Source organism: Arachis stenosperma, chromosome 3, assembly GCF_014773155.1.
Source record: "Arachis stenosperma cultivar V10309 chromosome 3, arast.V10309.gnm1.PFL2, whole genome shotgun sequence".
NCBI lineage: Eukaryota > Viridiplantae > Streptophyta > Magnoliopsida > Fabales > Fabaceae > Arachis > Arachis stenosperma.
Window position 1 is genome coordinate 140770474 of NC_080379.1, and position 27777 is coordinate 140798250.

The window sequence follows — 27777 nt, forward strand, 5'->3', positions numbered from 1 at the left end:
TTTGATAGAGAGAGGACTGACACGACAGACAACGGCAACCAGGCGACGAGTAAGACGAGGGATGATGGGCGAAGCACGAGTGAGCAGGATGAGGGGTTGGAGCACACCGACTCAACGAGCACAATGAAGAATTTGGAGATTGGCGAATGAGAAGAGGGGCTGGAGCATGAATAACAGACAAAGATCTTGAGTGAGATGAACAACAGTAGTAACAAGAACGGCGGTGGTGGTGGGGAAGACTAGGGTTTCTTTTGGGGAAAGAGCTCTGAAGGTTTATTTAAGGTGAGGTGAGGTTGAGAACGAGGAGAGTTGGAGCTTGAAGATTGAAGAGGCTGATTCGAAGTTCCCCTTTTTCCTTAAAACTAAAAACGTCGTTTTAAAAAAACCGATCGGTTCGCTGTTTGGTTCGACCAACCGGTTTTCGGCCAGTTCAACAGTTTTCTAGCAGTTTCAGAAATAACAGTTTTGTTTAATAAACCAAACTGCAATAGCTTTCGCTTCCTGGTCGGACCGGTTTGGTTCGACCAGTCGGTCCGGTTCAATTTTCATAACCATGCCTAAAATATATCCTACTATTTCTCCACTTTATTTAGAAAGGAGATCCGAACAAATTTTCAAGATAAAGAAAATGGTCATCCACCATCAAAGGTGAAACTACTCTAAAGGTGGTTATCTTTATACTATAAATATACTAACAAAACCTCAGGTATATTCAAGATCCAATCTACTAAAAACCTGCTTGAACCCCTTGCTAACTCAAGCATCGGAGTCCCTTACAGGTACCACTCCCACCTCATCACGAGGAACTTGGACGGTAGCACTTCAACTCCAACACAAGTCGGATGCTGCATCAAAAGATGTTTGAACCTTACGAGTTACGTCCAGACCCAAAAGCAACCCAGTTTCAGGTAACCCTCGGGACAGATTCTTATGTATGTATTTATAATATAAAAAGAGTTTTTGTATATATATATATATATATATATATATATATATATATATATATATATATATATAGTCACTTAATAATAATAATAATAATAATAATAATAATAATAATAATAATTAGAAATTATTCTACAAAAAACTCAAAGTTAAAACTATTTGATATTTTTGTATTTAATATAATCAAAAGATATCCTATTTTTAAAAGCATGTTTATATTAAAAGAAAATATTTTAATTTAAATTTTAAAGTATCATTATTCACCTTATTTGTTTAATTTCCAACGAAAAGAGTGTATTACTATGCTAGTATCATCGACCACATGCACAAAGTTAAATTAATAATAATAAAAATTGGCATATAGTAAAAGTAAAATAGATAAAAGACTATTATATCTGATAGAAAAAAATGTTAAGGATTAATTAATGTATTAATTTTTTTAGGACTAAAATATTCACTTTTAAAATTTTTGGGATTAATTTAAATAATTACTCTATTAAAAATTAGACTAAAAAATAATTATCTACTTAAGTAAAATTTTAAAAATTGATCTATATATTAATTTTTTTAAAAGACTAAAATATTTATTTTTAAAATTTTTAGAATTGATTTAAGTAATTACTCTTTCCTATTTGTATATTGATTCATCTAAAACTTATTACTGGCATAAGCTCTTGAGTTTAGTATAAATTTTGTCATATTCAATTTAATAACTTAAAAGTGTATCTGAAGGTGTGCTGTACGAAAAATATTTATATAATATTAAAAATATTTATTCAATTTAATTTTTTTTCATATTATATATATCATAATTAATTTTTCTTTTAAATATGATATAAATAGTGAAAATTCAATTTAAATATTCATATCAAATTCTTTTAAATTATTAATTTTTAACTAATATTATTCAATAATATGTTGTAAATAATATCCTTTAAAAATTTAAGTTGTATAAATATAAATGAATAATTTTAATTATTAATAAAATTATACACACACACACACACACACACATATATATATATATATATATATATATATATATATATATATATATATATATATATATATATATGTTAAAATGTTATAAATTTATAAGCCATTCTTTTCAATAACTAATTTTAGAAACAAAAATGCTACTCAGGTAATATTCACTCAACCAACACCTCCATCTATATATTACATAATTCAATTTTTAACAATATAAAAATTACTTTTGAATGCCATAATTAATTTTTCTTAATTGCTTTATATATCAACTTTTCACATTTTTTCTCAAGTAACATCAAATTCTAAAATAATTTATAATTGATCTCATTTTTATTAACCTTTTTTATTTTTATTTCTTTTCATCATTTTAAATTTTTTCTTCTTTTTCTTTACTCAAAATTTCGTAGTACTATTTTACCATCAATTTCCTTTCCTTTATCTATATTCATTCATCCATTATTCATTTTAAAATTAATTATTTTAAAAATTAAACACGCATTATAAGATGTCACATTAATACATACATCATCATGTTTCACGCCTAATTTGTATTCATATAATTACATTATATCTTGATTATTTCTCTTAATTGTTTCTTTCTATAAAAAGATAAAGTAAAACATCATTTATTATATTTTTATTTTTTTTATTATATACCCAAAAATGAGAATTGGTTCTTCTTTTAAAGGGATATATAGAAAGGAACCAATTTAAAAGCATGAATCAAATTGTGTCATATAACAAAGTTTTAGACTTGTTTCTTTCTGTTCAAACATATATGTCCACAATTTAATTCATATTATATATTAGTTACATCCCTTAATTGATTATTTTTCTCATAATTAAAATTCTTAATTGATTATGTTTTATTTTTCTAATTTTATTTTATGACTGATTTTTTTAAATAAATGTATAAGAGAAAAGTGATTTAAATACTCACACAAAAGTGCACCTTATCATCAATTTTTTTACTCAATTTTACATATTCAAATATTTATACTCATGATTGATTTATTCCAACTATATTTAGAATATATTTTTTGATTAATTCTTTTTATAAATAAAATATCTAATTTGTTACCTTCTAATTTTTAAATTATATCAGATAATTGACTCTTCTTTTAAATTGATTATTAAAAAAAAATCGATCAAAAAATTCGAATCATAATACTATATGTCCTCAAATTTTTTTTGTCAAATTCTACTTCTTCAAATGTGTATACCTATTATTGATTTTTATTGTATATTGTGTACATCTTTAGTTCTTTCTTTCTTAAAAAAAACGACAAATTTATTATATTATGATTTTTCAATTATATACTATGATTAATTCTTCGTTTTAATAAATATATAGAGATAACTAATTCCAATATTTACACCAAAATGTGTGACATATTATTAAATTTTCTTCTCAATTCTATCTACTTAATTCTTTATATCCAATATTAATACCCTATTATATCTTAGTAACTTCCATAATTGATTCTATTTTATAAATAAGATCTCTAATTTATTATTTTTTTAATTTATATCATGTGATTGATTTTTTAATAAAATAATATATTGAATCTTATTATGGATCCTTGATTCTTTCTTATTAATGTTATTATATTTAAATTACATCGCATAATTATTTTTTTCTTATTTAAATATTAACAAATTTAATTATTTAATACATAATTTTGACAATGTCTATATTAAAATGATTAGAATTATTGATTAACAAAAATATAATAAAAAATTATGATAATTATTAAAATATCTATTCTAGTCATGATTTAATCATTAAAACTTAAAAGTGTATATTAAACATTTATTTTATATATTTGTGTGAAAATAATTTAATCATTCATGAGAATAGATATTTAAACACTAAATCATGTATTAATATAAAAAAATTAAGATGATCAGAAAAATGATTGGCAATTAATAATATTTTAACAATTAAAACTTAATTTATGTATAATTGAATGAAAGATATTTTTCAAAAAGAAAAAAGAAAAATATACCTATTGATATTAAAATGTGTCATGTCAGTCTATATAACACTAAAATAATATAATGACAATATTCATTGTCATTTGAAGTATTGTTTTATGAATGTAAATATAATTCGACTTATTCTTTTAAATATAGAAAGAAAATTAGTGTTACACAATGAAATAGACACGGATAAAATATCAGTATAAAATATGGCTTACGATTTGATTTTTTTTTTTAAATTTAAATCTTGTAAAATGCAGGTTATGATTAGGAGTTTAATATTTTTTAAATATGCAACCTACAAAAGCAAGTTGTGTTTTATTTCTTTTTTTTACTTTGAATACTACAAAACAGAGGTTACATTTTAACTTTTTTATTTTAAAATTTAAAATAATAATAATAATAATAATAATAATAATAACAATAATAATAATAATAACTATAATAATAACAGTAATAATAATAACAGTAACAATAATAGTATAATATACTAATAAAAAAATAAAAAATTTATAGAGATAAATACTAAATAGGTAATTAAAAGATTTTAATTATGATAAAATCGTACCTGACTTTTGTTATTAATATAATGGTCCCTAAAAGAACTTAAAATTTGATAAGCGTGCTCCTGAACTCGTCGAAACACATCTCTGATAAAAATGTTGTTGAATTGGCCACCGTATTTATTGAAATGGCAGCCTTATTAATGTATATACCTAGTTGTATTTTTCAATTAAACAACTCAATCCATCATAAAAAAAATCAAAACACCAAACCCCTCTCCCCTGAACCCTAATCCCCTCCTTCCCTAATGCGCTTTCTTGATCATGAATTGTCCCAAACTTGCAAAATCCACCCTAAACCCTAATCTAGCAAAAGATTCCCCCTTCATAACACACTAAGTTTACCCAAATTTTTCTCTCCAACGAACTCTTTCAAAACCATACTGATACAAACATAACACTATCACAATCCATATTTAAATCTAAATCCAATCAAGCAATCAATCTTAGTATCAAAATCACCACATTCATTAAAAATATCAGAAAAAGACAAATTGATTCCCTAAGAAAATGAAAATCAAAGAAAGACAGAATGAATAGATAATAAAAATCTACGAATTAGACATTACAATAGAGCTTTGAGAAAAGGACGGTAAAAATGCTAACTAAACGAAGGTGGCAAACTTGAGAAAAAGGCATATTGATTTAGTGAGAGAGATGGAGTCACAGAGATAGATCAACCCGCAAAGACGAACTCGAGGCGGCAGAGAGACGACATACAAAAACAGATGCGAGGTAGAAAAAGCGAGCCACGGCAGAGTCAAGACGACAGCTTCAACACAGAAAAAGGAGGTGCAGAGACGAGGTAAAAGAATGACTCAACACAGACGAAAGTAACAGACGATGTAAGAGCTAACAAATGCAGAGGATCCAGCAATGAGATGGCGACCATACGGTATGGGCGATAGAGAGTGAAAAAAGGGGGCAATTACAGTTACGGAATTGTTGGAATTGTTGGAGAGGAGAGAGATTATAGTTAGGAAAATTTTTTAAGGTGGATTGAGTTAATCAATTAAAAATTCAACCTCAGCATCATTTTCATCGGACATATATTTCGGCGAGTTCATGAGCACACTTGTTAATTTTTAATATCATTTAGAGATTATTTTGTCAACAACAAAAATCAATTACTATTTTGTTAGTGTCAAAATTTTTTGGATACCAAATTAATATTTGTCTCAAATTTATATATTAAGAATTATTCAGATGTTCAATAATATATTCCGCAACTAATATAAAATCACGAACCATTTTAATTAATTTAAAATTTAAAAAAAATAATAAAAAAGTTTTGCTAATGATAAGACGAGAAGAAGTTCAAATTCTTCGCCTTCTCTCACACGCATGAAGAAGCTCAACACAATGTTGTGCGAAACGCAGATGGAGCAATAAGCGTTTTTATCTGCACAGCTACAAAACACAAATTACATTTTATTTTTTCACACGAAAAGCTTAATCAAACGAGCAGGACTTAAGAACACGTTTCGAGCATGCAGTCTTTCTCATATAACTGAGTTAATTCTTTTTTTAAATGGTCAATACTAACAAACATATATTATATTTTGTAGTTTTAAATTTTTGCATATTCGCATTCTGCATAAAACACTATGATTCTATATTATTGAATTATACCATTTTTTTCTATTTTTAAATTAATTTCTGACATAATCGACAAATAATTAGATAAAGCGGGGAAATCCACTTTGATTATTGTGGGTAAATATTGTGGTTTAGCAAGAACTTATTTAGTGTGTGTTTGGATTAGAATTGGTTAAATTGGAGTTTGAATAAAAGTGATTTTGTAAAATTGATTTTGGATAAAAGTGAGTTTGTGCCAACATGATTTTTGGCAATTTTATACTAAAATCGTTTTGAAAAATGAAATTGTTTGGATAATATTAATTAAAATCACTTTAGAGATAATTAATTAATTACTAAAAAAATATATATTCATTATAATATTATTTTTTAATATATTAATCTTTTTTATACTTTTTAGTATATTTTATATAATATTTTTATAAAATTTTATTTTAGTTTATTATAATTTTTTAATAAAAATTAATATTATTTATTAAATTAAAATAAGATATAAAATAATATTTAGTACTTTTTATAAGTACTCTCAGTAATTTATTTTGGTTACTATTTAGATTCTAATTTTTTACTAATTATGTTTTTATTATATTTATAATTAATTTTTTATTTAATTTATCATTTTCAATAGGAACAATAATATATTATACATATTAGAATAAACAATAAACAAAAATTATAATAATAATTTTACAATGTCAAACAAAAATATTCTATAATTTTATTAGTAATCTTAGTATTCTTTTATTTATTATTAATTATTACTTATGATTTCATTGTTATGTATGATTAGTTTTTTATTTATTTTATTATTTTTAATAAGATCAATAATTCATATTATAATAGAATTAAAATAACAAAATTAATAAAACAACTAAAATATAAAAAAATTTAAAATATTTGATATAATTTGAAACAAATATGAAAATTCTTTTGAAAAACACCAATAATAAAACAAATATGAAAACTCTTTTGGAAAACACCAACAATAATAATAATAATAATAAAATGTGAACTTACGTTGAAGTGAACGCAGAAGTAACAATTTTTTACTTTTAGTAAACGTGCTTTTAAGCTGCAAAATCACTTCTGCGTTTAGAAGAAAAAGATTGCCAAACATTAAAATACAGCGTTCAAAAAACTTCAACGTACTTTTATCCTCTCAAACGGGTTTGCCAAACACACCCTTAGTTATTTAGGTGAACTTATATGGGGAGAGGATCCTCTCCAGTAAATAAAAAACTGGATGGTGTGCAGTGTTTAATCTAACCATTTATCACTCTCTCTCTCTTATTTATTTTTGGTCTCACTATTAAAATCAAAGGTGAGAGATTGCACTGTATTTTGTCAAGGGTTGAAAAAATTGGAGAAGATCCATTTCATTTCAGTTATTATGTGAAACGACTCCGTTTAATGCGCCGCCAAAATACATTTTCCTCCCAGAAATAGCAGAAAACAGGTGTACTTCCATTACACGTCATCGCAATCCCCTCTCACAAGTGAAACGCCGTCGTTTAATTCAACGCACGCGACACAGCACAACTGCACAAAACGACTTCACCAACGTTACGCGGACCCCGTCCGAGTCAGACCAGCGAGTCAACAATGACTCGAACAAGCTTCAGCTCCACCACCTCTCCGTCTCAAAATTTCCCCAACAAAATCTAGCTCCCAGGAATTCCGTCTGTCGTTCGTCAACGATACCATACGTATTCTCACTGCGACTGGTGATGGATCGGAGAAGAACCGATAGTCCGGTTTATGCGCGCCAGTGGAGCGTCGACTCCAGTAGCACTGGCTCCTCGTCGCCGGTCATGTCGCCGGCTCATCCTAACTCGCGTCTCGGTCCCTCCGCCACCATGAAGCATCGTAACGTTGCCGCGAAAGCGGCCGCACAACGGCTTGCTCAGGTCATGGCTTCCAGGACGGCCTTTGACGACGACGACGACGACGACGACGACGACGAAGACGACGATGATCTCGTGTTCCGTGCTCCGAGGCGTCCTTCTCTCTCTTCTCACTCTAACAACGGTACCAGCAGTAAGAACGGCTTCAATTCCATGGCCATCCCTCCGATTTCTGCCTCTAGGCCTAATAGATCTCCATCTCCTGCGGTAATTCCTTTAATGGTTGCTTCGTATGCTATTTCATTTACTGTGCTTATTTGAACTCGTTTGTTGAATTATGGCATGAAAGTTGGCAAGTGTTTTGAATTTATTAGCTGTAATATCGAACTGATGGTGTCCGTTATCTCTCTTTTTTTTTTTTTTTTGAAATTGAATTTGGCTGATATCGTGAAACTTGAATTCAGTTAGGCTGGTTTCTAGTCATAATCTGGAGGTTTCATAGTTAAGTTAGTAACAGGTTGGATTTTTCATTTTTGATTTTTTAGTTAGGTCGGAATTTCTTGGACCATAATGTTTCAGTACGTTCAACATCAGCTGGAAGGCCGGCAGTGTCCGTACGTTCAACATCGATAGTGCCACCAAGTAAATCCACAATTCAAACTCCGATGGCTGTACCTCCAATTGATCCTCCTACCAATAGAACTAGAGACAAAAGGTAGCTGAATTTTTCAACTCCTCATATTCTTGATGCTAAAGTAATTTACTGAGTGATATTGCTTCTGGCATTTTCAGGTTCAGCTAATAATAGTATAAAGCTATATTGTTGGATGTTTAAAAGAACAAGTTTTTGAAACCTTTTGTTCTCTACTCATAAACTTATTGAGAGAAACTGTAAGAGAAAATTATATAAAAATATCTCGTGATGTCCAATATTTTCTAGTTAGTTTCATATGGATGTCGTAATATTGAACATACAGATTCTTATTTTTTTTTCAAATAATATCTTTTGCATTTTCATGGAATTTATGCTTTTGATGTATGTATGAACTCAAACCCTTATTTTATTCACTGAAGTCATATAACTACATATATATCTACAGTTTTGTGGGTGCATGTGTGTGAAATGATGGGTTTATTAATTATAGTTTATTGGCCATGTGGCTAATATTGACATTTCAGGCTTCTTTGATTTTTAACTGGTGGTTAACAATTTCAGGTTTCCATTAGATATCAGGCAACATAAGCCAACAGATAGCGGGAATCAACGTGAAGCTTCTGCACTCCGTGATGAAGTATAGTTATATAGTATTGACATGAGTAAATTTCTGTATAAAAGTTTAAACTCATATATTGGCTATGCTTATTGTTACGTTATATTTATGTGAATTTTGTATTGGAATCCCTGAAGGACTGTTTTTGAAGTTGATTATATTGATATTGCAGCTCGATATGCTACAAGAAGAGAATGAGACCATATTAGAGAAGGTATGCTCCTTCACACCCAAGCAAAATTGATTTTATGACCATTTTATGCAATATTGAGTACATCTCCCTCATTATGTTTACAGCTAAGATATACAGAGCAAAAACGAGAGGAGGTAGAAGCTAGAGCCAGGGAGCTTGAGAAACAGGTAAATTTTTCCAGATAAGTAATCCGATTTGCAAAGCTAACAAGTTTGTTTTAACACCACAATTTTAATATAGGATTCTGGATTAGTATGTTTTTATAAGCAATTTTAGTGTTGGTCTACATTCAACAATAGAAGTTAATATGTTCTCCATATCTCTACTTTTCATATGCTGACATCTATGTCCTTGTTCCTTTTGTTTTTGGCAGGTTGCTTCTCTTGGAGAAGGTGTATCCATGGAAACCAAATGGGTGGCTAGGTAAACTTGGTCTAAAATCCTTTAAATAAGTTCTGGTTAGACTTTAGAGCTTTTGTTTTGGGTTAGTTTTAATTTTTTCTTTTTTAATTGCATGGTATATTTGCAGGAAGGAAGCTGCTCTGCGTCAAAGAGAGGTGTGTGCAAAAGAATAAAATATTGAATGTGACAAAAATATCAAATAAATGAGATTGAAAGTTTGACGTGCTATATTATCAAGAAAGGCTTCCTGCAATATGGAGGAGCTTGCATGGTTGCTTCTTGTGTAAACGAATGCGTCTGAGAGGCAGTTATGGAATCATGCAGCCATCTATATAATCCTTGTTATTTTTATTCCCTAGCTCTGATTCTAATAGTTTACTACTTCAGTTTCGGGCGTTTAGCAATGAGCTCATCAGTGCTGTTTCATTGGAAATTCTTTTCTTAGACTGAGTCATTTCATTATTCTTGTTGCAGGCTGCTCTAAAGGCTGCCCAACAAGCGCAGGGTGGGAGAGAGGAGGAAATGAATGCTCTTCGTGTTGAAATTCAGGTGATCTCGAAGGAAGTATTTTTCTTTAAATTATTATTCGTGCTTTGTTTATTTAACGCCTTCTTATTTTTCTTTTATCAGAACCTGAAAGATGATACTGCAGCTGCTGCAGAACAACAGAAAGAAGCTGAAGTGGAAGCAAAAGCACTCCGCACAATGACACAGAGAATGATTTTGACTCAAGAAGAAATGGTTTGTTTTATTACGAGAATGAGAATTAACGGCCTTCTATTTTCCTATCAATCTCTAACTCTATTCATTCTTTTGTCTGTCTTTAGGAGGAAGTAGTTCTGAAAAGATGCTGGCTTGCTCGCTACTGGGGTCTTGCTGTAAAACATGGTAACAAAGCCAGTATTGATATCTATTGTCTACAGAAGAATACTTAGACAAAAGGATATTTTTCAAAATCTCCCTCACATATTAACTTTCCTGTTCTTGTAATTCTTGGGCATATTCCTCCCATGCTTTATAGGCATATGTGCAGATGTAGCAATATCAAAGCATGAATATTGGTCTTCTCTAGCTCCTCTTCCTTTTGAAATTGTCATCTCTGCTGGACAAAAAGCTAAAGAGGAATCTTGGAACAAAAGTGAGTGTGTTGGTGGTCTAAATTTTAGATGCAATTTTCCTATCTTAAATTTGCTACAATGAAGTCTAACAGAAAGGGAATATATCAGGTTCTGATGATCCAGATAGAAGTAAACCTGTTCGTGATTTGAGCGATCTTGCTGGGGAAGGAAACATTGAGAGCATGCTTTCGGTGGAGATGGGTTTGAGGGAGCTTGCTTCACTTAAGGTTCTTCACTGATGTTATAAAGACTTTTGCTTTCCTTGCTCTGTTCTCTAATATCACGTTTTCTATTTGGACATTCTAATAAAGATGAAGTCTATTTTGATGCCTATTATTTTGTCAAGAAATGGGGATGCCAATAAGCCATACCCTTTCCTTTCCATCCTATGTTATGTTGAAATGAAACATCCGTTTTCATAACTGGTTTTTCTGATGTTCTATTAATGATTAATTCTTTTCCCTTCTTCTTGACTTCTGATTTTGACAGAATTTGATTTTGTAGGTTGAAGATGCTGTTGTTCTTGCATTAGGCCAACACAAACGTCCAAATATTGTTCGACATTCCATTTTAGGTATGTATATATATATAACATCATCATATGATCTTGTCTGCAAACATCACTTTCCTATTCTATTGTCTCAAATGGGACATAGGTGTGCCATATTAATTGAGTAGTTGTTCTTGTTGTTTCCCTATTTTGCCTACAGGCATAAATCTGGCATGTCTTAATCTTGAATTGTTCTTGATGTTTTTTGGCTTAAGAGGGTTATGTCTTAATTTTGACTTGTAAAGAATTTTAAAAATTTTCTTAGACCTGTCTGGTACTGAAAAATCATCTCTGTTAGAAGATAAGTGTTGTATTAATGTTCATGTTTCTATTCTTCTCAGATTCCAAATCACCAGGTGATCCCAAATTTGTGGAAGCATTTGGTAAGAAAGTTATCAGCCTTTGTTGTGTTTTGAATTTGACGTAGTTATGTTGAATTGTTGACAATACAGACCTAGAATTTGGTACTTTTATATTGAGATTGCATGGTATATTCTCATTTTGACTATTAGTGAGAAATATGAGTCCACCCATGGCATCTACAAACTAAAAGAAAATTTTTCTTCTCGGCTGGCTGTATTTGAACTGGATACTAGGCATATACTTGTAGGCCATGAAAAAAAAAAAGGTTATTATATGGACTATGGTATGTGGGACAGGTTTAATATATGTGGCACAGATGTGCTTGCATTTACTGATTCTTCACTCAAAGATGATGTCTAGTAGATGACCTGACGGTTCTTTGTTGTTTTTACGTTTTCCTTTTTCCCTCCAGAATTAAGTGATGAGGAAGCAGAGGATGTTCTTTTCAAAGAGGTTTGTTGCTTGTACTTATAAGATTAAGATACTTGCCACTCTGTCTTGGTTCTCTGAAATCATAGTATCTGTCCTCATTTGATGTAACCCTCTGTTTTGGCTAATTCGTTTGACAAAATTAATAATGAGTTATATCAATATACATGTTTTGCCCTTGTTTAATTTCCTTTTTGTTCAAGATGGATTTGTTAAAGCATGTGGTATGCACGTATAACTCCAACTTTTACAGGCCTGGCTAACGTATTTCTGGAGAAGAGCTTTATTCTATGGTGTGGAAGATGATATAGCAGAAGAGCGTCTTCAATTTTGGATTAGCCGTAGCGGGCAGTCACCAACTTCACATGATGCCGTTGATGGTAAGCTCTTGTCGTTCTTGTGATCTTATGTGATTCTGACATCTGAAGAGGCTAAATATGTTAATAATATTCTCATGTTAATAATTAAGTAGTCGTGAAAGAACAACGTGATGATATTTCTTATGAAACTCGCGCATTTTGCTTCATTACAGTTGAGCGAGGTTTGCTGGAGTTGAGGAAGCTGGGTATAGAACAACAACTATGGGAAGCTTCTCGGAAGGAAATCGATCAGCCACCAAGATTGGCCGTTGATAGCCATCAGCCACCAGGATTAGCAGTTGATAGTGATAAGCTTTCCGTCAAGTCGGATGCATCGTCCTGATTGTGGGAGCACCTTAATTTTTTATTGATTCTTGACACATGTATATTAATGTTTTCTTCTTTATATCCTTTTCTTTTTCTGCTGGGCATCCTGATATCTTCTGTCTCATATAAATGAATAATGACATCGACAGAAGGACTTGGAGCTGAATTTTGCAGCTATCAATCAAAATTTTCCGTAGTCTCATAATATACATAATACATTATACATTGCCAAACGTATTAGCTGCTAGAGTCCACTGACCATCGAATGAGGATGGGTACTATATAATTTTAGGTGCCAAATTCATTTAAGCGATAAGGTGGACAAGGATTGGATTTTATAAAAATCTAAACTGCATCTAATCTAGAATCACTTTTGTGATTCAAAAATCAAATTGAAACTGAGTTTTGAAAGGTAAATTGGTTTAGAAAAATAAAAATCGTTTTTTCACGGCTTGCGCTGCTTTAAAATTTTAGGGAAAAGTCCATGACTTCTTAAATTTTTGACAAATACATCCCTGACAAAATTTAAATACAAAAAAGTCTCTGACTTTAACAAACGGAGGATAATTTAGTCCTTCCGTTTATTTGCCTCTCATACACCAAACGAAACTGGCTGACGTGGCTGAAACGATGTCCAGGTGTCCGTTACGGTGCCACGCTGGAAGGGGAATAAAGTTCGAAGGACAAATAAGTCCTTGACGTCATTTTGCAAATAAAGTTCGAAGGGCAAATAGGTCCTTGAGAATTTTTTTCTGCTTGATACTCCACAATCCATATATATGTTACATTAAATTAATCTGCTTGAGTAACATGTTACAGTAACTTTGTAATTATTTTATTTATACTTTAAATCAATTTATACAATGAATAAATGATCAAATAATATAATGGGATTGTCCTACTTACTGGGAATAGTTAGTAATGCTTTTGATCCCTCTAGTTCCTCCAGGGCCAGAAATTGCTCTATAGAGCTCATCTTTAATTATAATGTGTTTGTTTATAGGATTTATTATAAGAATGCTTGATTTTTTGTACTTAATGTACCTATCAATTCTTAGTGCTTTGGCTACTACTTTACTATCTTTTTATAAATAACACTTAACCTTTGAAATTCTTATATAGCTAAGATATTTGGAGTTAAATATGCTTTACATTACATATGGTTAAATATTTACTATATCACTTTGATTGGGAGCTTCCTAATGGAGTGAAATGTGAGGACTTGAACATGACTGAGCAATTTGGAGTGACTGTTAAAAGAAAAAATGACCTGCAATTGATTCCTATTGCTTCTAGTTATTTCCATGAAGAACATAAATAACAGACCAGAAGCTATAACTTTTGATAATGGTCACTATCTTTTGAAATGAAGCATTGTCCATCTTTGTTGATTCCAGTAGAGTTGAATGCGAAATCCATGATGAATAAATATAAGAGATTTTGCTGTGAATGTTAATTAAATAATTTTGTATGTGCATCAATGTTACAAACTGATTAATGAAATGCGCTTAAGTCTGTGTCATGTTTAAAAGAAAAGCAGGATAAACTTGTGGTTGGAAAACATGCAAAGCTTTGAATGCATTTCTACTTTATAGACTACACAACACGATGCAAAACAGGCAGCTAAGAAGGATAAATAGCTTGTTAGTATATAGTTGAGTGATCTTGATACTCAAAATATGAAAATTGTTGTTTGCATGTTGAACTTTAATTTTATCAATTTTTTTGCTAGATGAGTTGAATTGTAATTCAACTATGGTTAATTAGCTATAAAATTTGGGTGTAATTTTATGTACCTGGCTGAGTTTGAGAGATTCTGAGAGGATTCTTTTAACTTTAAGTGAAACCAGACCTGTAGCGAACAGTACATGAAACATAAGTAGGTTGCATTTCAAATGATTAAAAAAGTACTATCACAACAAAATAGGAATCAAGGTTGCAAGACAAAATGCAAGAAGCAAAAGACAAGAGTAAGCAATGCGAACCATATCAGCAACATTGCATCAAGCAGGGTAACAAAAATGCCATCTCAACTGCACCTCCAATTCATCCAACAAAAAGCATGCTGTTAGCAACCAAACTTTCTTCTCTTTTTATCTCTCAAGTGAATCAACTCTTTCCTAGCAATCAACTCTTTAAGATTGGTTCTTTCTTGAAGAATTTAATTATATGATCAGATTGCAATAATGTCCTATCCTCTAGGGACTTAATTCTGTGTAGTTCATTGAACATATTATTTTGTAAATTTTTATTTTTATTAACAGTTTGGTTGCTTTCTATATGAAGAATGACTTTTGTACGGAAATCTCTGTGTATCAGATTTATGACATAATCTGAAAAAGTAGATATCAATATTAAGGTTTGACGAAACTTGATTAGAGAGATTTTTTTATACATGGCTTTAAGTATATACATCATTAATTGCTTAATTCAGTACATCATCAATTGTACACTTATATTTGTTGATAATTTGGTTACATTACGTAGAATCATTTGCTTGAAAGACCATCACGTATGGATGAATTTTTTAGCATACTCATATCGCAAAGAGGATAGGACTCAATGAGTTGATGAACACTCCCGAAAGACAAAAGTAACTTACCTTTATTCATTGTAACTATTTTTTTATTTTAAAATTGGAATGTGTGAAAAGAAATAACTTGATACCTTCCTTCATTGTAATGTTGGACTTATTTTTTTTCACATATCCCCTTAACTTTTGCATTATTGATACTTGTAGTAGTTTATCAATCATTTCTCCTCATTGTAGGATATATTTCAAGAGAGTATGTTTTAGGTTGAGCAAGAGCGGCAGGCTGTTATAGAGGCTAGTGTAACTGATGTACCGCCTGTCTCTGAGGAAAGTATATGGATTGAGACAGTGGATGGAAAACGAAGAGATAGGGTATATGGCATGGGTGAGGTAAGGAACTCTTCCATGGTGCGACCTCAAGTTGATGGGCCAACCATGACCACCAGCAATGATGTTTTGGATCTTAGAGAAAGAATCGTAATACCCAATAGGAAAGTTGAACAACATGCCACTAATTATAGAGAGCTTGAAGACTGCTACCAAAGGGAGAAAAGCGAGTGGCAACAGACTGTTGAATCCTTGCGTGAGGATCTCAACACTAGTAACTCACAAATGGATCAGTTTAGTCATCAATTAAACAGCTTGACTGAGTATGTGAGGGTCATGAATCCTAGTAGTTCTGGATCACGTGTTCCCCCACCTCCTCCTTTTACTTTTCCAAGCTCTCAGAAAAGCACAACCCCAGGTAGAAAATTCCCACCTATTCTGCAGCGATCAGGACAACCACAGAGTTCTCAAAGGGAGGATGATTCTAATGATCTTGATGACTCGGATAATTATTTAGATGAGTACGAGTAGGTTATTTACTTTACTTTGAATATATTGTATTATTAGTGGATTACAATTTAAACGAATATAAGTTTAAGTTTAGTTATTTATCTTATCTTATGTTAGAGGATTATTTATTATTTTGATAAGTTTGTAAATTCATTATCTAATATTTAGTATAAATTTTATTTTTATATTTAAAAATTTATTTGTCTTGTTATCTAATATTCTGTATAAATTTTATTTTTATATTTAAAAGTTTATTTGCATTAATTGTTTACTATTTTTTAAATATAAAAAATAATTAAAAAATATAGCTATTAAAATTGACGGTAACGTTGTCGTTTTTTAAATTTAAAATAGACAAAAAAAAAAACTAAAATATAGACAAAGAATTTGTCGGTATCTAAATAATTAAATCGACGACCATTGTGTCGATTTTATTGAATCAAATATCGACAAAAACGTTGTCAATTTTATATAATAATATCGACGGCAATGTTATCGATTTTATTAAGCAAGTAAAATTCTCTAACTCATATTATAGACGGAAATATTGTCGATTTTATTGAATTAATTATCGACAGAAATGTCATTGATTTTATATAATTATATCGACGACAACGTCGTCGATTTTAGTAAGAAGATAAAATTCTCAAACTCATATTATAAACTGAAATATTGTCGATTTTATTAAATTATTATCAATGGCTTGCGATTTTATTTGAATTTTGAAAAATCGACAAGTCTAATAGCGACCACTTCAGCCGTCGATTTTTAATATAATCGACGGCCTAGCCGTCGATTTGGCCATCGATTTTAACGATGTTTCTTGTAGTGCATATAATTATATATTACATATATATAATATTAAAAGTATAAATTAATTGCATATAGGATATGAGTATTAATAATTAATCAAACCAACTCACGAGCTAATGAGCTAAGCATATCCAAACTCAAACTCAACTTATTTAATTTATAAATTTAATTTCAAACTCAAATTCGACACATCAGCTTACGAATTCAACTTATCAAATTATGAACGAGTCAAATTCAGACTCGCTCATGAGTTGATTTAACACATTTCGAGTCCTAATTTTCTCAAGGATTTGAAGAAAGAGAAATAAAACCAATGTGATCAACTTGCTGGTTCTTTTAACATGATTGTCATGCTTTTCTTCAATATTTATCAGGATTTGAATCAGGAATGGGAAAATTAAATGGGATTTTTTCAGAAATAAAATAAAAAAATCTACATTTCTCCAAACATCATTTTTTAATTTTAATTTTTTAAATACGATTTTTTTTTTAGAGCAAGTTTGTCGCAACCCGGCGAACTCTCTTCAAATATTTTTAATCCCACGTTTTTAATCTATTTTAATCTATTATCATCGTCTCTAAATAGTATATAAATCTACAAACAGTATATAGAAGTACACAAAAATAAAATATACAGATAACAAGCATGACTTCTTTAAAAAAAATTTTAATTATAAATTAAAAAAAAGTCATTTTTAACAATGACAACCATTATCATTGTCTCCAAAAATATACAAGAGATATACAGGAACACCGGAATAAGTTATGTTTGTTGTCGTGTATTTTTGTGTACTCCTATATACTATTTGTAGATCTATATACTATTTAGAGACGATGATAATGGACTAAAATGGAGTAAAAACGTGGGATTAAAAATATTTGAAGAGAGTTTGCCAAGGATAAGGCGAATCCTATAATTTTTATAGAATTCGGCGGGAGCGCGACTCTAGACTAAAGAAAAAATCATATTTAAGAAATTAAAGTTCGAAATGGTGTTTGGAAAAATATGGATTTTTTTATTTTATTTCTGAAAAAAATCCAATTAAACGCGGTAAAGCATCTATTACATGTATTCATTTTTTAGATTAAAAAAATGTGGTTTCTGAATAATTAGATGCCAAGGATTTCTTGATAATTCGAAAGAGAGTAGAAAAAGATTCAAGAATTGATGCTAAGATATAAACTCTGGACTAAAAAATGAGTATTCCTCTGTCTTTGAATTCTGAATTTAATTGTGCATCTCTCTCGTTTATTTTCTTCCAAGGACGAGGAACAGTGACGTAGCGGTTATTTATGAGCAGTGTTAGAAGACATTGCATAATTGTTTAGTTACGGATCAAATTTCAACTTTTATTTATTTATTTATTTATTTATTTATTTATTTTTATCGCGATGCCCTAAGATTAAGACAACATTGATTCCTACCATTCAAATATCCACCTCAAAGATCATACTTTTCCTTCTTCCATGAGTCCAAAAAACTCCAAATATAGAATAAAGCATCTAATGCAGTAGCTTTTTAATATTTAAATACTTGTGAAATTGTGCTCTTTTCCAAACGATGTGAAGACTGATCCCAACTCCCAAGGTCTTAATTCCATGCACGGGTACAAAGGTAATGATGCTCTCTTTTTTCAATTCCTTTTTATCTTATTGTTGTTGTTGTTGTCAATAGGAAAAATATAAAAACTACAAAATTTAAGTTTTTGATACAAGTCTTATGTGTCTATTTATTTAAAATAATTTTAACATGTTAGCAAAATAGTTTTTTGAATGATACCAGTTAGATAAATAAGTTAACCCACCATGTATGATATAATATAGCCTTTCATTTACTTAGAAATTATTTCTGGCAGAGACGAAGGTTTATCCTTCTGGTCAGAGCCGTTTTGTATGATACAGAAAAATGCTTTAGTCTTTTGTATGATAAAATAACACTAAGCCATTCTTTTCCAGATTACAAGAGGAATCTTGTCTCTGCCACAAATCCTGTCTCCATAACTGGACTCCAATGTGTTGCTGCTGCAACCCACTAGCCAAAGTATTGGATAGGCACCTTCATATTTCAGATTACATGCTTCAATAATGCTTCAATATTGCAGTTACATTTCTTTTATGGTTGCTAGTGGACTGATATTTGAAACTGTGAACAGTGATGGCAATAAGTTTGAAGTCTGAATATTCTTCATATGGTGCATATGTTGCTCTCATCACATGGTTTTTGCTAATCTTAATCTTAATCCCTTTGCCAAAGAAGCTAAACTGGTTCTGTTCTGTTTGGTTTGGTTGACGTAGGCAATGATAGAAACTGTATCTTGAAGAGAAGGAAAGCAAAAGGTTGTGTAGTTAAATAAAGGGTAAAAGTGATTGAACTTTTTCTCCACTTTTTGTGTAATTTTATGGCAAGGATGAAAAGGGCTCTCAAGTTTGGAAACGTAAAGAATAAACAAAGCAAAAAGGTAAGTCCCTGCTCTACCTTGCAATTATACAAACTTCATTCTTTCACGCATTCTCCACTTCCAATGCTGAATTCTATATTTTTTTTTTCCAATTGTTGATATATAAATAATATGTTCAGTCTTGTTGTTTTGACACAAGTTATGAAGGACGAAAGCTGGAGCTTAAATGACTACACACGCACTTCTTCTCTCTCTCTCTCTCTCTCTCTCTCTCTCTCTCTCTCTCTCTCTCCTTTGGAGAGTTCGGTGGTAGTAGAATTTGCATTTTGAAAATCGAAAGAATATTTTGACAAATACAGATGAATGCAAAAAACACCAGTGACATTACACTAGTGCATCTAATGATGAAAAATCTGAAACCTTTCGTAAAAGCTTCAAGGTAGGGACCATTCTTTTTTTAGTTTCTCCTTTACTAGTTCCTCTAGTTGAACATATAACAGAACCCACCTTATAAATACAAATCACATTTGTCTTTTTATAGTTTGTTTGTTATACCATCTGCTTCTTCAATCTCTAATCTATATATTCAAAGATGACTAGATTTTGTAGCAATTATAGTATGATTAGACCATCTAACCCCAATTGTACTTGGATTGGGTCCATTCAATCACACCGAAATGTTTGCCAAAACATAAACATCCCATACATTTTGCTACCCATGGCTGCAAATTGCAGGAAAAAATAATAGAAGGAGGACCCCCAAGGAAGCTTATAGAGGCTAGCATGTGAGTTTGTGCGTCAAAAAAAAATTGAAGTGATTGAAGAGAGGTGGTGGTTGGAGAATAGTTCCATTGTATTAGGACATGTTCCGAAGATTAAAAGAGGAGGATTGGAAGAAGCACTGTATAAGAAAAGAAACGCTTTTTCACAACTTGTCTAAGGTAACTAGTTCATTCCCAAATATATAGCAAGACAAAGTAAAAAAAAAAAAAAAAAAATCTTGGAAAAATATTAGACGAATGGAATGAGCTGATTTTCAATAAAACAATCTATTTAACAACACCCAATCTTGCTTATTCGCATGCTTTCTTGAATAAGAGAAGTTATTCAATAAAACAAGCTTTTTTTTTTTTTTTTGGGAAAACCAAGGAAAGTGCCATGCATCTCTGTCTACAGTACACCCTGCAATATCCCCCCAAGATGCTATTGAAGTACACATATTCTCTCAGAACTCTGATGGGTACAGAGAAATGAGACATCTTTTTAATATAAACCATGTTTGTCATCTTGACACAATTTCTAAGAAATGAATAGTTGACCCTAAAACTACTTTACTTTAAAGGGACATCATCCAATCAGTTAGTTCTATTATTGAAACATAAGATTTAGACACCTAAGTGTTGAATTGACATACTATCTTGAGTAGATAGAAGATAGTCATATTCACCAAAAGTATAAAATATAGATAAATTCTTAGTTAATTTTGCATACAATATTTACACAACAGAAACCAGGCTTATTTAGATTGGGATCATATTCGAGTGTATATATGCTATAAACAAAAATTGTTTCCCTTATATTATCAGGTTGGAGTAGTAAAAAAGGTTACAAGGTATTTGTGGTTGAGAAGGAATGTTATGGAGGTAGATTATTACTTATATTCCAATGCCTATTTTTTTTATATTATTATTTTTTTCATAGTATAAAGCTTACAAGCTGACTCAGATTAAAACATTCAGAGGCCTAATTCGATGGACAAATCTTCTTTTAGCTGCATCTGGTCTTTGCCTCTGTCACATCTCTTTCAACACCATTTTCAAGCCTGGAAGGATTAAAAAAAGAAAAGCTAAAACTGTAATCATCATTGAAATGGAGAGAGTCCAAATCACAAACTGGCCCACCATTAAGTAACAATTTAAAAGACACGCGCACACACACAAGCTCTCTCTCATACCATTTTGCATTAGTTTCCTTCTCTTGTTTGTTTTGAGGAATCATGAACCGATTTCCAACATGGAGAAGCATAATAATGGCTGTGTTGTTCCTACAACTCAGTTTTTCCATGGAGATCTTCTGCCTCTCTTCTTCTCATGCAGATAGAATTTCTCATCTTCCTGGACAACCCCATGTAGGCTTTCAACAGTTCTCAGGATATATTACAGTGGATGAGAAGAAACACAAGGCTCTGTTTTACTATTTTGTTGAATCAGAAGCTGATCCAGCCTCAAAGCCTCTTGTGCTGTGGCTCAATGGAGGTCTGCAATCTCTCACTTGCTTCAACTATATTTTATGTTACTGAGAAACTCAAATCAAAATTCCAAGACTAAAAAAGAAAATACTTTCTCCATTCCAAAATATTTGTCACTTTGGAAATTATACAATAATAATTTAATGCGTATGGATACATATATCAAGCTACATTGAGTTATGAATGTACTAAAATTTGAAAGTAACACATACTCTAGAACAGTCTCAAGAGTGTCATATGTATATGATAATTCATTCATGTTTTGTCACAGGACCTGGTTGTTCTTCCCTTGGAGTAGGTGCATTCTCAGAAAATGGACCTTTCAGGCCAGATGGGGAAGCTCTTGTTCAAAATGAGTATAGTTGGAACAAAGGTAATTCCATTGAATTGACCATTCCATTATAACTCAAGAATGGTCCTAACATGATCCAGTTACTTTGTGTGCAGTGGCAAACATGTTGTATTTGGAGACACCAGCTGGAGTGGGGTTCTCTTATGCTAAAGGTAGCTCCTCTTATATCAGAGTGAATGATGAAACAACAGGTATCCATCTTCCATTAACGTCAATTACTTTAGAACTTTTTCCCCCCTTCCCTTTTAATCTTTTGAGGCAAATAGGTTTCTTTTAGAAGGCTCCTTTAATAATCAGTCCTATCTTCTGTCCAAAAAGGCACGTACATTATTTAAGATGATTAGGCTTTTAAAAAAGTTAAGACAAAGCAGCAATTAGTGATAAAAATGCCACATAACTTTTGCATGGTTTGCCACTTTACATGATTATTTTCATCTCTTACCTTATGAGTGTTTCTAGTTTCAATATTTTAGTTTTGGGATACTCATTACTCAAATAATCATTATGAAATTTCTGAAGCTAGTACTTTTTGAGTTCTTAAGCCAGGGATAATCTTGTATTCTTGCGACGCTGGTTTGACAAATTCCCTCAATTCAAGCACAGAGACTTGTTTGTAACAGGTGAAAGTTATGCAGGTAAATGTGGACATTCATCATGTTCACTCATCATGTTTAGAAGATTCCAGTTCCAATTCCAAAAGCAGGTTACACATAAAGCAATCACTATCATTTGTTCTTTACACATTTTCTCTTTTATCAGGCCATTATGTTCCACAACTAGCAAAGCTCATGACTGAGATCAACAAAAAGGAAAAGATATTCAATCTGAAAGGCATAGCTGTAAGAAATATACAATTTATTTACCAAATATATTTATAAACTATGCTTCTTTCTTCCTTCCATTCTTAGATATTGCTAATAATATTAATGCTTAAAGGGTCTCTTTGCATTATTGCAGTTGGGTAATCCACTTGTAGAATATGCCACTGACTTCAATTCAAGGGCTGAGTTTTTTTGGTCTCACGGATTAATATCAGATTCAACTTATGAAATGTTCACCACAGATTGTAACTATTCTCGGTATGTCAGTGAATACTATAGAGATTCAGTTTCCCCATTTGTTCAAAGGTTATGAGCCAAGTAAGCAAAGAAACAAGCAAATTTGTGGACAAATATGATGTCACCCTTGATGTTTGCATCTCCTCAGTGCTTTCACAGTCCAAAGTTATTTGCCCGCAAACCCAAGTGAGTCTTCTTCTTTGGACATCATACCACCTTATTTAGTACTCTCTACGTCCCCTTTCATCTGCCACTGTCATTATGGGAGCGAGTATATTTATTTTCTAGTACTGTTTTTCAAATTGGCTTGTTCTTTTTTACTTGAGTTTTTTTTTTTAACAGAAAGAAAATGAGAGCATCGATGTGTGCGTAGATGACAAAGTTACAAATTATTTGAACAGAAGAGATGTGCAGCAGGTGCTCCATGCCAAACTCATTGGAGTTCGCAAGTGGGATGTCTGCAGCAGGTAATCTTATCAAACTTTGGATGAATAAAGAAAAAAAATAAGACAGTAAAGTAGAGAATGAAAATTGCACCAAATTTCATACACCAAGTTAATACAGTAGTGTAAATCTTTAAAAATATATTGGTGTAAATTAACCTTGTTGCATCCTAGGATTGTCAAGACAAAAATTAGTTTTTCACTCAAATGTCATTGCTTCTTTGATCTTTAAAACTTGGAAATCCAGTAACCATAACTTGTCTACTCAGTAAACATTGACATGTATTTTGTTGGTAACAGCATCCTTGACTATGATATGCTCAACCTGGAAGTTCCTACACTGCCTGTTGTTGGAGCACTCCTAAAAGCTGGAGTTAGGGTCTTAATTTACAGGTAATTAATTAGAACTATAATTTTCCTTCTTCTACTTGATTCTATTGCTTACTTGAACCTGAAGGGCCCATATAGGTGTATCAAGTACTAAGTCCTAATTAATTAGCATAACAACATATTATTCTTAATATAGCGGTGATCAAGATTCAGTGATTCCACTGACCGGAAGCCGCACCTTGGTTCAAAAGCTGTCAAAACAATTCGGACTGAATACAACAGTCCCTTACAGAGTATGGTTTGAAGGTCAACAGGTACTCCAATGAAGAAGTTTCAAAACATTGTAAATTATGTAATATGTACATATCATAAAATAATCTGAGTTTTAAGAAATTATTATGTTTAGGTTGGTGGATGGACTCAAGTTTATGGCAACATTCTCTCATTTGCAACCATCAGAGGGGCCTCCCATGAAGCTCCTTTCTCACAGCCTGAAAGATCACTTGTTTTATTTAAGTCATTCTTGGAAGACAAGCCTCTACCTGAAATTTTCTGACCACCAATTCTAGTGTTTTCACTTAGAGATTGTAATTAGTATCCCTAATATTTGGACTATATAATTAGTAAAGGAATGTAGTAACTGTGCAGAATGTCAAAGAAAAGTCGGATTTTTTTTTCCCCTTTCTTTTAGGGTGTATTTGTGAGTTTTGATTAGTGGTTTAAAATGTAAAGTTAATTCATTTTACATCTTTAGCCCTTCCATTCCTTCCAAAATCAACACTCACAAACATACCCTTTGTCTTTGTGGGCTTTATTGTTTATGAACTGTTAGGTGTAATGCATCCTTGGCCAAAAGAAATTCAGCACCGATTTATAACTTGTAAGAGAATGCAGCTGAGTTGTGTCTAAATCTCTAGCCAAACAATGTTGATTATCTGGGTAACATGGATTAATTTTTCTTTCTGTGCAAACATAAGCTGTGTCACATTGAATTTCTGGTGTGATGCTGGTGTAAAGAAACATAAATTGAACAGCTTATAATCCATTCTAAAAGTTCATATTGGAAATTAACAATTTAGCTTAACAAGGCTTCTACTGTTACTAAGTAATAATCACCCCCAGAACAGGACCAGCATCAGAGCGAAGTCAACAAGAATACTCAGCTGCATTAGAGAAATTATATGTTGAACTCGAGCTTCTTTGTGGGAGATGAAAGAGCAACTATTACCGATCCCACTTATCATCTGTACCAGAAGCAGTGTCAAACATGCGCTGAAAGTTATTTGCTTTACGAGCCTTTTATTCTGCAAAACCCATAATGCTAGTAAATTGACAAGTACAAATTAACGCAAGCTTTTATTCATCAAAAAGCCTTTCATACATTTGTATATGAAAAATTTTTTGAAGAACCTTATGAATAAAATAAATTATGTAATTATAAATAATTACACATTTTAAGAGTATATTGTATCTTTTTTTTTAGTCTAAGAACTCAGGTAAAAGAAAGTCATAACAAATGAATATATTGTAGCAACAAAAATGAAGAAATAGTATATAAAACAGCAAAATTATGTATTGCAGGACAGTATTTAAGTTGCAATATAACTCCTATTTAGCCATGTGCATGAAGTAAATATTGTTAAAATTTAAAAAATTATTATCACGAAATCTCTTGTCATATTACTTAGGGATAATTTACGTGTTGAGCCATGTCAACCTATCTGTCACGGTAAATTTTAGAAGGTTAGATTTAATGGTGTTTGTATAGTATTTTAGAGTGTTTGAGAATGCTCTAGATGGTTTTAGAATATTCTAAAATGCTCTAGAAAGTCTCGGAACACCCTAGAAGATTCTATAAGACTCTGAAAGGTGATAGAGTATTCTAGAAGAGTGTGGATATATATAAAAGTATGAAAAATAGTAAGAAATAATTTAGAAATATTTAGAAAAACGTTGTAGGATAGACATTTGTAATGAAAGTTCTAGATGATCAATTTGGACCGTTGATTAGATTTAATCCTAACCATTCATTGAGGAGGTAGATGGCTATAAATAGGAGGTGAGAGTTAGAGTTTGGGTGTGTTAATTATTTGCAACAAACACTTGAGTAATAAAATTTTCTTTCCACCAAAGCTTTCTTTCTCTTGTGTTTCTCTTGTGTTTTTAACTTTCTTACTAAGTATTGAAAGTTAGGCAGACTTAGTTTTACCTCAAGAGGTTAAGTAAGTTCGAGTGCTGGCACGGTAGCATTGAAGTGTGTCCAAAACCGTGACAATTTGGCATTGGTTTGAGAGGGAACACAAGTGCTTTGTGGGTATAGCTTCTAGTGTAACTATGGAGCATGTGGAGGCTCAAAGGGGAAGGGATGTTATTCCATTTCAATGGGGACGCAAGAAGTCCTGTTTTTCAAGTAAGCTTAGAGATAAGGACTCTAACTTCTTAGAAAAGCGAGTTTTTATGTTGGAGAATGTTCTATCCTCTATGGATGAGCGTTTCCAAAGGATAGAACACGACAAAGAGACCCTCAAGGCTCACATGTCAGGAGAATTAGATGTTTTCAAGAAAGCATGCTCCAAATAGAAGAAAAGCTTGAGAATTCCTTGAAACTATTCAAGAAGGATCGAGTTTGGTTTGAGAAGGCAAAATTCTGACCAACCATTATAAGGGAGACAACAAAGATTGATCTCCAGAAACCCAAGGAGTTCAATGGCGTGAGGGACGCTCGAGAGGTGGAAAACTTCCTATGGCAAATGGAAAGGTACTTTGAAGGTCAAGGGGTGGTCGAAGAAACAATAAAGGTACACATTGCAGCTCTCTACCTTTCTGATAATGCTACTTTGTGGTGGAGAAGAAAATGCGTAAATATGGTCAATGAAAAAATTATACGCATCATCAAATAAGGGTTACGTCATGATCCATCAGCCAAGAAGTTGGTGGAGTTGGCTAGAGAAAGTAAGACTAAAAGATTTTGGCTAGAAGACAACCTTCTTTACACCAAAGGGAAAAGACTATACGGCTTTAAGTAGGAAATCTAAGAAAAAAGTTGGTGAGAGAATGCCACGACACCAAGTGGGCTGGTCACCAAGGTCAGTCAACGAAGGACATTGGTACTCATTGAATCTTCCTATTATTAGTCTCAAATAAGAGATGAAATGGAGAGTTATGTGAAGACTTGTCTTGTGTGTCAACAAGATAAGATTATAAATAAGGCACCAAATGGGTTGTTGGAACCTCTGCCTCCATCAAAGCGACTGTAAAAAAGTATCTCTCTAGATTTCATCTATGCCTTATCGAATTGCGAGGGGTTTGGATCTATCCTCGTAGTAGTGGATCGTTTCTCGAAGTATGCTACCTTTATACCTATCCCTACTGACTACACTTCAGAGAAAGCAGCACGATTATTCTTGAAGAATATGATGAAATACTGAGGATGGCTTAAAAGCATCATTAGTGATCAAGATCCACGCTTCACAAGACAACTATGGACAGAGCTGTTCAAACTCTTTGGGTTGGAGTTTTATTTCTTAACAAGCTTTCATTCTCAAACCGATGGACAGACTGAGAGAGTGAAAGCCTTACTCAAGTGTTACTTGAGGTATTTCGTAAGTGCTAATCAAAAGGATTGGACAAAATTTTTGGACATTGCTCAGTTATTATACAATCTGCAAAGTAGTGAATCCACAAGAAAAATTCATTCGAGATTGTGACTGGACAACAACCACTTACACCACACTCTCTTTCTTTCTCTTACTCAAGAAAGAGCCCTAGAGCTTATCTTATGATTAAGTCATGGGAAGAACAAGTAGATGTCACTCGTTCTTACCTCGA

The 27777-nt window shown here is 31.8% G+C and overlaps 1 protein-coding gene, 1 long non-coding RNA gene and 1 pseudogene across 2 annotated transcripts; all 3 read left to right on the forward strand.

Annotated features, from left to right (window-relative positions):
- The first annotated feature begins 7606 nt into the window (after positions 1–7606).
- Positions 7607–13171, forward strand: LOC130968796 (coiled-coil domain-containing protein SCD2-like). Its single transcript, XM_057894260.1, has 17 exons — positions 7607–8191; positions 8470–8639; positions 9141–9216; positions 9368–9409; positions 9493–9555; positions 9762–9811; positions 9918–9945; positions 10265–10339; positions 10421–10531; positions 10618–10678; positions 10812–10928; positions 11017–11135; positions 11413–11482; positions 11800–11841; positions 12234–12274; positions 12504–12630; positions 12783–13171. Exons 1-17 carry the CDS (start codon positions 7808–7810, stop codon positions 12950–12952), a joined length of 1746 nt encoding a protein of 581 aa, XP_057750243.1. The 5' UTR covers positions 7607–7807; the 3' UTR covers positions 12953–13171.
- Positions 13172–18595: 5424 nt separating this feature from the next.
- On the forward strand, positions 18596–19863 carry LOC130969949 (uncharacterized). The gene is made up of 4 exons (XR_009081965.1): positions 18596–18734; positions 19076–19160; positions 19273–19311; positions 19415–19863. It is a non-coding gene; the product is annotated as an uncharacterized LOC130969949 (long non-coding RNA).
- An 879-nt stretch (positions 19864–20742) lies between these two features.
- Positions 20743–24809, forward strand: LOC130969948 (serine carboxypeptidase-like 45; annotated as a pseudogene).
- The last annotated feature ends 2968 nt before the right edge of the window (positions 24810–27777 follow it).

Coding starts and splice junctions, on each gene's coding strand:
- LOC130968796 (XM_057894260.1), top strand. CDS start 7,808: ATGGATCGGAGAAGAACCGATAGTCCGGTTTATGCGCGCCAGTGGAGC. Junction 9,812..9,917: donor GAAACCAAATGGGTGGCTAG/GTAAACTTGGTC, acceptor GTATATTTGCAG/GAAGGAAGCTGCTCTGCGTC. Junction 11,136..11,412: donor GGGAGCTTGCTTCACTTAAG/GTTCTTCACTGA, acceptor TTGATTTTGTAG/GTTGAAGATGCTGTTGTTCT.